Below are 12,815 nucleotides of genomic sequence, written 5' to 3' on the forward strand. Positions count from 1 at the left end.
CGCTAAGTGTCCATACTTGTAACTCCCTGTACGCTGATCAGTATATTCAGTATGGTACAGTCAGAGCACACAACATTGTGCAATTGACAAAGTCAGTAATAAAAAACAAAACAATAAAATTAATTCAAAAACTCTCAACAACATTGACATTAAAAAACTCATTACAGTGAAACCTGCCTTTGTGGTCACTTCATTTAAACGGCCACCTGACCAAAAGGCCAATTTTCTCTGGAACCAATTGGATTTTCCATAAGATCAATACAAATTCTCTCTTTATTTAGCGGCCACCTCTTGAGCCGGCCAGCGGCCGGGATCTATTTGGATTGGAACCTGACTATAACAGTCACTGTCCAACAAAAAAATCTTTTCATGGATACTGTCTGACCTATTTCTTCAATGGTTAGAGGGCAGGAAGCAATGTCACGAGGACAATAGCTAAGTGTACAACAGTACACCCTCCATATCTTGGGGTTAGTTGGTTACTGTTTTATGACTCTTTTGTCACTTTCCACTCCAACCCTGCACAGCTTTAAATTCTTACTCGTTTTTAAAGGTTTGAAACACGGACATTTTTCTATCGAAAAATGTAACAGTATGTTTTAGGTCAGTAGTTAACCATTCGAATTTTTTTATTTTTTCTCCACTCTCTATCTTTCTCTATTTGGGCCAGCTTTTACGAATTTTTCTTCTTTTCATTCAGTTGATTCAGAGGAATTGTGAAGTTAGTTTGAGAGAGAAATCATATCTAACAATAAATCTAGAGTGGTGTTAAGTTTAGAGGCGAGACGAAAAATGATTGAAGAAAGTGAGAAGGGAACATGTGCGAGAAAAATTGCAGAAATATTCAAATGTGGAAGGACACAAATAAACGGTATAATTAAGAATAAAGATGAAATATTAAAAGAATGAGAGAGAAATATGCGTGGTGGCCAAAAAAGGAAGAGACAATCTGTGTTTAGTAATGTGAATGATTTCGTTTACGAATGGTTCAAGTGTGCGAGGGCAAAGAAATTGCCAGTAAGCGGGTATATAATTCAAGAGAAAGCTCTTGAAATTACCAAAGAACTCAATGTAAGCAATTTTTTTGCTAGTAATGGGTGGTTAGAGCGGATATCACACGTCCAGCCCCTTGATCAAGGTATTATCCATTAATTTAAACTGAGGTACTGTAAGCGAGTTTTGAAAAGGCTAGTTGCAAGAATGGAAGAGGCTGACATTAATATGCACACAATACTATAAAGTGAATGAAATTCAGTACTTTCATACTGATTCATAAAAAACCGCAACCTTAATCAAGCGGCCACCTGATAAAACGGCCATTTTACAAGGTAACTACAGATGGCCGCTTTAGACAGGTTTCACTGTAATTTCATAAAATGGTTTGTTGATTAACCAACCAGAGACAAGTCTGTTAAAAGACTTCCTTTCCAGATTAAAAAGATATCTTGGGAATTTATTTGCTATTTTTAACGACATAATAAAATAATTATTCATTGTTTTAGTCAGCCTACACTTAGGTATGTCAAAAAGGTCACGGTTTCTGGCGTTGTATATATGAACATCATTCCTATGTGTCAACATGTGTGAATTTTCTTTAACGAAATTTAGGACTTGATAAATATGCAGTGATGTTACAGTCATTATTTTTTCATTTACAAATAACGGTCTGCAGTGTGCCTTCATTGATGAATTAGTTGTAATTCTAATAGCTTTTTTTTTTGTAACATAAGTACCTTATCAGTATGAGAACTATTACCCCATAAAAGCAGTCCATAAGAAAGTATACTATGAAAATAAGAAAAATAGACAACTCTAATGTAATTCTTCGGAACATACATTTTCAAATTTCGCAGAAGAAATATTACTCTTGACAGAATCAACATGGTCTGCCCAAGTAAGTGTGCTGTCCACAATAATACTAAGAAGTTTAAAATTATTATTTTCCATGACTGTACTACTAAACAACACTCACTCAATCACTCATTTAACCACACATTCATTCATTTACTCTTTCACTCAACCACTCACCCATTCTTCCATCCATTCATTCACATTCATTCTTTTACTCTATTGTATTACTCAACCACTTATTCATTCATTCATTGAACCATTCACTCAACTATTATTTTATTAACCACATCCATCTATCCACCCATCCATCAGACTATTCACTCGCCTCATGGTAGGTGGTACTAAGATAGGAACGATCAAGATTTTAAAATCAAATGTAGGAAACAGAAAACGGATGTAGGTAAATTCTCATTTTTAAATAGAACTATAAATGATTGAAATGACCTACCTTCAGCGGTCTTTAAGGGCTGTCCTTCGTTAAAGAGATTCCAGAATAACATAAAATGTTGTGTATAAAGTGTAAATAAAAATTAAGGTGACAAGTATTTACTTAGCCTGACGAGTTATTCCCTTGGTTTGAATTGTAAATTATTTAAAAATGGCTTATAAGAGGTCTTAAACTAGAAATGTATAGTTTAAATGTATTTATATTTATAAGTATGAATAAGGGTGTAATTGTTTGTCTTATTTGAACTGTTGCATCAGTGAAGCATGGTGAGTCAGTGAAGTTATGGTTTTAAAGTGCAGTGTATAGTTTCCAACAGACCAGCCTCATGGTCTAGTGGTCAGAGCATCTGGCTATAGTTCATGAGGTCCCGGGTTCGATTCCCGGTTAGAGCACAGGAATTTTTCCTTAAAGGGGATTATTCCTGTGTTCGTCCATGGTCTGGAATTTAGGTTAAGTTTAGATTTAAGACCTCTCCTGGCACCACATTATCATAATCATCCTATCACATCATCGGGGTAATGTAACTCCGCCTTCCAGGAACCCCAACCTCAGAAGTGGGTTACAATTAAGCCACGGCCAGGAGAGAAGACCAGAAAAGACAACGTGGTGGCATTGGATTAAAAAAAAAAATAGTTTCGAACAGTGATAATTTATAGTGTCAATGAAACGTGTTCTATAGTGTCAGTGAAATGTGTTCTAAAGTATCAGTGAAATGTGTCATAGTGCCAGTACAGTAAATGAGATGAGAGTAAAGTGAAAGATTATTATCAGTACCAATGTGAAAATTACATAGGGCTTATACAGATGAAGGGTTTGCGGGAAAAACTATGAATGTCACATTTCTGTTAAGGATTAGATAATGATCTAATTGAGTCCATAACTGCAAGATGTAGTGCTGTTTCTATAGAAAATAAACGAAAGTATTACTGTATTCATGGTGGTAATTCTCTTTTTTACCAGTTTTCATAAGAACAACACAAAATTTCGTAGTGATCCATTGAATTAGATAGTGACATCAACCTTAACAGAATCGTGACATTCATTGTTTTTCCCGCAAACCCTTCATATGTACGTTGTAATGCAAAATTAGGTTTACTTATTAATGAGGTTATTTTATGTATTATTATTATTATTATTATTATTATTATTATTATTATTATTATTATTAAGGCGTGACAATAAATTATTGCATTGGACAGAAATTCATACAGGAGTAAGACAAGGCTGCGGCCTTTCACCGTTGCTATTTATTATATATATGAATCAAATAATTTGAGAATGGAAACAATTGCCTCATGGATATATACAACTCAACAGACATTTACAACCAGATTCATTACTTTTTGCAGACGATTTAGCTCTGGTGGCATCCTCAGAAGAGGAATTACAAAGTTCAATTTTTAATTTTAACAAAATTGGAATTAAATATGATATGAAAATCAATAAATAAAAAACTAAAATTATGGCCTTCTGCGGAAAATACCCTGTGCCTAGAAAAATATGTTTAGATTAAAAAATATTAGAAAGAATAAATTATTTTACATATCTCGGATACACATTGTCTTTTTTTCGATGAAGTAGACATTTCACAGAAAATTTCTAAATACACCAAAACAATGGGGTTAATTAACACCATTATGAAACCTTCCCTAGTACAAATTCGCCTTTACAAGACCTTGGTGAGACCTGTACTTTGTTACGGAAGTGAGGCATGGACATTGAGGAAGAAAGACGAAAGCAGAATAACGGCTAATGAAATGAAATTTATTAGATATACAGCGGGATATACGAAATGGTATCACAAACGCAATGACGATGTAATGGAAGAATTACAACTAGAACCTGTAATTAATCACGTAAAACATTATCAGAACAACTGGATAAATCATCTGCATCGCATGCATAGAGATAGAATCCCAAAAGTCATGCTCCACTATCGTCCAAATGGGAAGAGATCTCTCGGTCGTCCAAAGAAGCACTGGATTGAAAATTCAACTGTGAGATCGTAACAGGCCATTTGGCCTAATACTTGAAGGGAAGAAGAAGAAGAAGATTATTATTATTATTATTATTATTATTATTATTATTATTATTATTATCGTGTATTGTAATTTTATTGTGTGTACCATTGCCACTGGGTGTTTGTCCATTTGCAGTGTAAATAAATAAATAAATAAATAAATAAATAAATACATACATACACAGTCAGTGACTTAATTCCTCCATTAATCAATCTGATCACTTCATCAATCTCTGATTCAATTACTTAAATAACTCAATCACTCTCTCTCGATCAACCACTTAATTATTCAATAAAGTCATTACCCCAGCAATTAAACCATTAGTAGCGACTTAATTATCTACTCAATCAGTCATTACTGGGACACTTAACCATTCAATTACTTTTCCCATCACTTAGCCACCCTTGTTTCAATCATTTAATCACTCAAGTCAATCAATCACTCCCTCAGCCTCACTCTGTCAGACCCTCCCTTGCTCAGGCACTTCCTCTCACCTCCCAAACTTCCCTCGTTGTTCAAGGTCAGTCTCAGAACTCCTCACACTCACTTCCTTCCTTCCATCTCCTCTTGTAGCTACAAGTTCTTCGAGGGACTAGGACTAGCACATAAAGAAGCCATGCTCTTAGTACACTCACCATCTAATAGATCCCTGATCTTGTCCATGTAGATTTCGAAGTAGGAGACCTTGATGTGGAACTCTAGGTTCTCCTCCATTGCGTAGATGTGGTTGAAGATGTCATTCACTATCCTGGGTATGATGCCCTGTTTCACAGGGTCGCCAATCACCCCTTCCATCGTGTGCGTTTTGCCTGATGATGTCTGTCCATAAGCGAAGATGGTGCCGTTGAAACCTGACAGGACGTCTGTAACAAAAGGTCAACCACATTCATTTCCAACTGTGAGTTATCTACGTTTACAAGTGTAGACCATGGGAAAGACTAATACTGTAAATATTAAATTACAGAACCCAAAATAAAATTCTATACTGCTAGAGCGAGAATTCTATCTTAACTGATTACAGGTAACAGACAGTCTGCTTTTCAAAGTTCGTTACACTAAATTCTGAAATACGCAGTAAGATGTATAAAGTTATTAGACAACCTATAAAATGACAGTGAATATATTTTGTTACTTTGAAGAATTACATATACAAGGTGACCGTAATTATTGCCATAAATTTCAGGGGGTTTTATTCTTTGAGATATTTCAAACAAAAAAGTTTAATACAATTTTTTCGTTTTTGCTTCCTTTCCGAGATAAAAATGTTTTATATGAAACATTTCATAGCGTGTTTTGAAAAAGCCATTGATTTAATTCCCAATAATGGTAATACAGACGTGGGCAAATTATTAACAAAATTGACGATTTTTATGATAATTCTGTTTACAAAATTTGACTTTTCAATTTAGACTACAGTTGACAATTTTGCATATTTCTATTATTACAATAGATAGAAATATGCAAAAATGTCAACTGTAGTTTAAATTGAAGAGTCAAATTTTGTAAAAATAATATAATAAAAATCTTCATATTTTGCTAATAATTTGTAAATATGCAAAAATGTCAACTGCGGTTTAAATTGAAGAGTGAAATTTTTTAAAAATATAAAATAAAAATCTTCAGTTTTGCTAATAATTTGGAAATATCCAAAATGTAAACTGTAGTCCAAATTGAAGAGTCAAATTTTGTAAAAATGTATAATAAAAATCTTCAGTTTTGCTAATAATTTGGAAATATCCAAAAATATCAAATGTAGTTCAAATTGAAGAGTCAAATTTTGTAAAAAAAAAAAAAAAAAAAAATATACAATACAAATCTTCAATTTTGCTAATAATTTCGAAATTCGCAAAAATGTCAACTGTAGTCTAAGCTGAAGAATTATATTTTGTAAAAATATGTAATAAAAATCTTCAATTTTGCTAATAATTTGTCCACGTCTGTAAATTATTGAAAAAATGTACTGAAAGGGAATTTGAAAATGTTACATTTGTTTGAATCAAATTTGTGCATAATTTAAAGGACAAAACTAAAATTCTTCCAATCACTAATCATAATACACTGCTCTCTTAAACTGAGTCAGCATAATGGGAATCAGATCAATGGCTAGTCTCGACAATGGAGCACAAGACTTCGAAACTAGTCAAGCAAGTTTGAAAGGCATGATGGGGGCCGATAAGCTGATACAATAACAATAGGAGTTTTGTCAGGATCCGTCTGTGCTTATCTATTTAACGAATATTATTAGTTCACAATATTTGTCACATTTATTTCGTTTTTAACGTTTTCGGCTTAATTAAGCCATCTTCAGAAAAGTTTATGCCTATGTACATGGAAGTAGCACATGTGTATGTGATACAAATAAATAAACCAATTAAAATAATCTCTGTAGAAATAGGTGAACATACAATGAATTAAAACATTACTGTATTAAAAACAGGGCTATGTGAGCCATAATCAAAGTTATTAAAAGTTTTTAAATACTAAAATTAATATACATTATTTTAATGTACCAAAGCACATATCATATTTCCATGCAGACATTCTGCGTCATCATACAATGAAAGAGGGCGGCCACTAGAGGGAACCCAAGAGTTGGAACTTAAACTGAGACGATTCTGTCCGACGCCGGGGTGGGTATCCTGTGTGGCTTAGTGGATAAAGCATCAGCACGTAGAGCTGAAAACCCGGGTTCAAATCCCGGTGCCGGAGAGAATTTTTCTCTGTTCCATTACTCTTTCATCGTACTAAAATTAAGTTAAAACATGTGCGATTTAATAACTTTGATTATGGCTCACGTTGTCCTGTTTTAATACAGTAATGTTTCAATTCAGTGTATGTTCACCTACTTCTACAGAGATTTATTTTAATTGGTTTATTTATTTGTATCACATACACATGTACTACTTTCATGTATATAGGCATAAACTTTTCTGAAGATGGCTTAATTAAACCGAAAACGTTAAAAACGAAATAAATGTGACAGATATTGTAAACTAATAATATTTGTTAAATAGATAAGCACAGACGGATCCTGACAAAACTCCTATTGTTATCGTCAAGCAAGGTAAATCATAAATAATAATACACTAAAGAAGTTGGTAATTAATCAGTAATAGCCTATATAGAAAAATGAAGAATCATGACGAAACAAGTTGTTTAATGTCTATGAAAAATTATTTTAAATACTGAGGCGCATGGGTAATATAAGATCTTACAACATTAAAGAGACTATTCTGCAGACTGACGATTTATTATTGTTTTTGACATGACAGCATCCAAGGCGCTGCAAACACTATCAAACTGCTGAAACTTGTGCTATTGAAAATTCTTCATTCCGTGTCCTTGAGTAACAGTTTGATGGACCAAAATGTGTATTGCATAGCAAAGACATTAATACATTTCAGAAATACATTTCAATTTTTTAAATTTAAATTGCGTTAATTTAAACATACGAAGAGTTCGCGGGAAAAACGATGAATGTCACATAATTTCTGTTAAGGATTAGATAATGATCTAATTGTGTCTATAACTGCAAGATGTAGTGCTGTTTCTATAGAAAATAAAGGAAAGGATTACTGTATTCATGGTGATAATTCTCCTTTTTACCATTTTTCATAAGAACATTAAATTTCGCAGTGATCCATTGAATTAGATAATGACATCAACCTTAACAAAACTGTGACATTCATCGTTTTTCCCGCGAACTCTTCATATGTAAGAAATTCAAAGTACGTATATGTATTATGCTTTACAAGGATTTATTCAGAAATGTGCCCAATAATTTATGAAAACCTGCAGAATTTTCCTAATTCTTTAAAGTGTTCCTTGCCTCCAATGAAAAATCGACAAATGCTATTCTACAGTATGTGAAATGTAAGATTCTCAGACGTTCTGAAATAAGTGATTTTTTTTTTCGTTGTTGGTAACTCTATAGCATATATTAGATGCTTTATGGTTGTGCTAACAGATGGAGTTATACAATATAATAAGTCAAACTCAGGGACAGTTTTATTTCTCGCAGGAAAGATACAAAAAACAATTAACAACAAACCGTTGCCAAGGAGAGCTAAAATTTTCATGGCCCACTCTGTTGTGTAATGAATACAGGCGTAGGCCAGTCGTGAATGCAGAACTCAAGAGCCCTACAAATGTGACGCTGAAACGTGTGTTCAGGTTACTGCCCAGCGACAGTCTTGATGTATTTTTATATTTGTGATGACTGGTTAATTAATATTAACCCGGCACACTCACAACCAAACTCACATTCATACAAATAAATAAGTGATTCTGAAACTAATTATGCATTCAAACCATTACGAAGTACTCCAACAATCATGACAAATGAAGGGGGGTAAAAAAGTGAGAGGCTGAGGTAAAAAGGATTATAAAATACATACTAGGTTCAAAAAGTTCCCGGAATTTGCTAGCATCATAGAAACAACGTACCTTAAACACTATTCTACAGCATTCCCTTCAAAATAGGCCTAGTTGCCTTCCGCAACAACACACTTTTGCCAACGCGTGTAGAGTTCCTGGAAGCCATTTTGTGAAACCCGTCTTAGTGCTCTCGTCGCGTTTGCGATAACCTCTTCAGCATTGAATCTCCGTCCTTTCAGATGACTTTTCAGACGGGGAAACAGAAAGTAATCAGGTGGTGAGAGATCAGGAGAGTATGGTGGGTGATCCAAAGCAGTTATGTTGTGCCTGGCAAGAAAATTCTTTACAATAATTGCGCGATGAGCAGGTGCATTGTCATGCATAAGGAACCAGTTGTTTTCTACCCACTTTTCTGGACGTTTCCTTCTCACTGCGTCCCAGAGGCGACGGAGGGTTTCTACGTACAATTCTTTCGTTACAGTACGACCTTCTGGAATGAACTCATGGTGCATGAGACCCTGAGAGTCGAAGAAAACTTCCAACATAACTTTGCTTTAAGTGTGCTTAAATGCGACAGGCTCATGTCAGTAGATTTACTGGCATGTGAAAGAACTCCTGCGGGACAAAATTCCGGCACATCCGGCGATGCTGATATAACCTCTGCAGTTGCGAGGGTCGTTAAATAAAACATAACATTTAAAATAACCTTGCCTTTGGAAGTGTCCCTAGGAAATTTTTGCTTCCGAGGAGATGTTTTCGATTTCCACTCAGATGACTGTCGTTTAGGGACTGGGTCGTACAAGTATCACCAGTTTCATTTTGTTTAAGAAATCACCATCTTCATCAGCCATACTGATCATGTCCCCAGCAAAACACAGAACTTGATGTTTGTACTTTGCTCTGTGGACATAATTACAAAATGCGACGAACAAACAAAACACTATGATAAACAATTGCCTACAACTCAAAACCAATAATTGCCATTATCAGCAAACTTTAAGGAAATGACATCATGAATGTTACCAACAAAACAAATGTATAATATCCCTTGTTATATATTAATAGGAAAAATGGTAGTAAAATTCCGGGAACTTTTTGAACCTAGTAGTATATCTTCGTAGCTGTGAATTCCATGACATACTACCAAGAAATCATGCTTCTATGTCAGTGGTACTGAACTGTGTAAGATTCATCCAGCGGTACACAATGAACCACCTCGTCCCATTAGCACGGATGAGGATTCCAAACAAACAAATGGACATGCCCACTCACCTGAGACAATTGATTTTGCTGCCTCATTGTAGACTTTCTCTTGTGTTGCGTTTGGTTTGAAGACTTTGTCAAATAGAAACACCTTGCTCTGCAACAGAAATAAAATGTCTGCTTTTTAAAGTCTGCCATTTCATGACGAAGATGATACTAAATAACGACAATATTAATTTGCATTAGTTCCACTGACAGTTTTCCAAAATAAATTTTCATCTCAGGCCTTAGTATATTATTTAACATATTATTCCGTCTTAATATATTATACCTTATTAGCGTGTTATTGGACTCTGTTAAGAGAGAAGTTTTATATGATATTCTTATTGAATTTGATATTCCCAAGAAACTAGTTCGATTAATTAAAATGTGTCTTAGTGAAACTTACAGCAGAGTCCGTATAGGTCAGTTTCAGTCAGATGCGTTTCCAATTCACTGCGGGCTAAAGCAAGGAGATGCACCATCACCTTTACTTTTTAACTTTGCTCTAGAGTATGTCATTAGGAAGTCCAGGATAACAGAGAGGGTTTGGAATTGAACGGGTTACATCAGCTGCTTGTCTATGCGGATGACGTGAATATGTTAGGAGAAAATCCATAAACGATTAGGGAAAACACGGGAATTTTACTGGAAGCAAGTAAAGAGATAGGTTTGGAAGTAAATCCCGAAAAGACAAAGTATATGATCATGTCTCGTGACGAGAATATTGTACGAAATGGAAATATAAAAATTGGAAATTTATCTTTTGAAGAGGTGGAGAAGTTCAAATATCTTGGAGCAACAGTAACAAATATAAATGATACTCGGGAGGAAATTAAACACAGAATAAATATGGGAAATGCTTATTATTCGGTTGAGAAACTTTTATCATCCAGTCTGCTGTCGAAAAATGTGAAAGTTAGAATTTATAGAACAGTTATATTACCGGTTGTTCTGTATGGCTGTGAAACTTGGACTCTCACTTCGAGAGAGGAACAGAGATTAAAGGTGTTTGAGAATAAGGTGCTTAGGAAAATATTTGGGGCCAAGAGGAATGAAGTTACAGGAGAATGGAGAAAGTTACACAACGCAGAACTGCACGCATTGTATTCTTCACCTGACATAATTAGGAAAATTAAATCCAGACGTTTGAGATGGGCAGGGCATGTAGCACGTATGGGCGAATCCAGAAATGCATATACAGTGTTAGTTGGGAGGCCGGAGGAAAAAGACCTTTAGGGAAGCCGAGACGTAGATGGGAAGATAATATTAAAATGGATTTGAGGGAGGTGGGATATGATGATAGAGAATGGACTAATCTTGCTCAGGATAGGGACCAATGGCGGGCTTATGTGAGGGCGGCAATGAACCTCCGGGTTCCTTAAAAGCCAGTAAGTAAGTAAGTAAGCGCGTTATTGGTTGCATTATATTTAGGTACAATTAAATTTGTAGAAGCTTCCAAATCACTTTTAATAACCGTGCATACTAAAGGCAAGGGACACACTTGAGCCCCAAGAAAGAGGAATGTACGAGTTCACTTCCCTGTCGAGAATCGAACACAAGTCTGCTGCTCCTGTTGTCAGAAATGCTGCATAATAACAGCACTTGCTCTTTCTTTGGTAATTCTCCTTAAAATTAAGTGCCTAAGGAATAATGGTAATCTCAAAACAGTACAGAAAGAAGAAACCGGAAATAACATCTTGATGTAATGTCATAGATCTTGCAACGTATGAGAAACGCATCCAAAAGTCAAAATGATTTAACTCCAATGTAGGGCGGGGGGAAAGATCCTGCGATCTCAGCACGACTACTGGGTGTTCAGTTCAAAATGTGTCTTGGCTCGCTGTATGCCGTCATGTGGCTAGCTAATGAGCCTAGAGAATTCAATCTTCCTACACTTCCGCAGCTCAGGTGTATAATCTAAGAGGCAGAGAAGTTGGCTAGCAAGTACGGCGTTCATTCTGAAGAGTACGTACCGATACGTACGGTAACGCAGGTAGTGGCAGGAATGTGAACTGTTTGGAAATACGTACTGTCGGGATATGGGGAGAGGGTTAAGACGATTACTTACGTATTTGTTGACATTAACTTCGACGGTCAACATGGACACGGAGCATTTGATTTGTGTTGTGGAATGTTACCGTACGCAACCGATGATAACAAATACCCTGCGTACGACTTGCCGGCGCAAAACACAGTTCGAAAGAGGTTATGGTAGCACACAGACTGTACAGACCGCCATCTGTTGCTACGACGTTCAAGTTATACCGTACACGTTCTCAAGTTCAGATTGAAGAACGCCTTAAATAATAGGCAACTTCTCTAACATATAAGTTGAAACTCGCTTCAAATCGGTGACCCAACAACAGTGACGTCATGACACACTTTGAAATGAACACCCAGTATAGAGCTAAACTCTGAGAACAGATCAATTTCATTCTTGGAATGCTTTATAACCACACAAAGAAGTGGAATTAGTTTGGCTTCTGAACGCCTTATCAACTTCACGCAAAACACAACAAATCATAGCTCTCTTTCATTTTATAAAACAGAATTCTTAATAAATTCATTTTTTCCCCTCTGTACGTTATTCTTAAAACTACAAAATATCTGTAATAAAAAAAAAAAACGAATTTGTGCATGCACGGTAAGGCCTGAGTTCAGTTCACAAGACAACACGTTTCTAAATGGGCTATGAACTTGCAAATGAAAATTAATGCAACATCAACGAAACTAGACAAGTGGCTAGCAAATAATAAACTTAAATTAAATGTAAATAAAACTGTCTATGTATCTTTGAATCAATATCCAACTGACCAGATTCACATAGTTCTTAGTAATACCATAATTAAGGAAGTAGAATGCTCTAAATTTTT

The 12,815-nt window shown here is 35.2% G+C and overlaps 1 protein-coding gene across 2 annotated transcripts in view; it reads right to left on the minus strand.

The window, feature by feature from the left end:
• The window catches only part of Khc (kinesin heavy chain), a 144,350-nt gene that overhangs the window by 75,414 nt on the left and 56,121 nt on the right, over nt 1-12,815 (minus strand). For both annotated transcript variants that reach the window (XM_069827446.1, XM_069827445.1), the window contains exons 2-3: nt 9,970-10,057; nt 4,956-5,183 (exon numbers count right to left, since the gene is read on the minus strand). In XM_069827446.1, coding sequence (XP_069683547.1) covers nt 4,956-5,183; nt 9,970-10,057 — 316 coding nt within the window. The remainder of the gene's footprint in view (nt 1-4,955; nt 5,184-9,969; nt 10,058-12,815) is intronic.

Source organism: Periplaneta americana, chromosome 6 (genome assembly GCF_040183065.1).
Source record: "Periplaneta americana isolate PAMFEO1 chromosome 6, P.americana_PAMFEO1_priV1, whole genome shotgun sequence".
NCBI lineage: Eukaryota > Metazoa > Arthropoda > Insecta > Blattodea > Blattidae > Periplaneta > Periplaneta americana.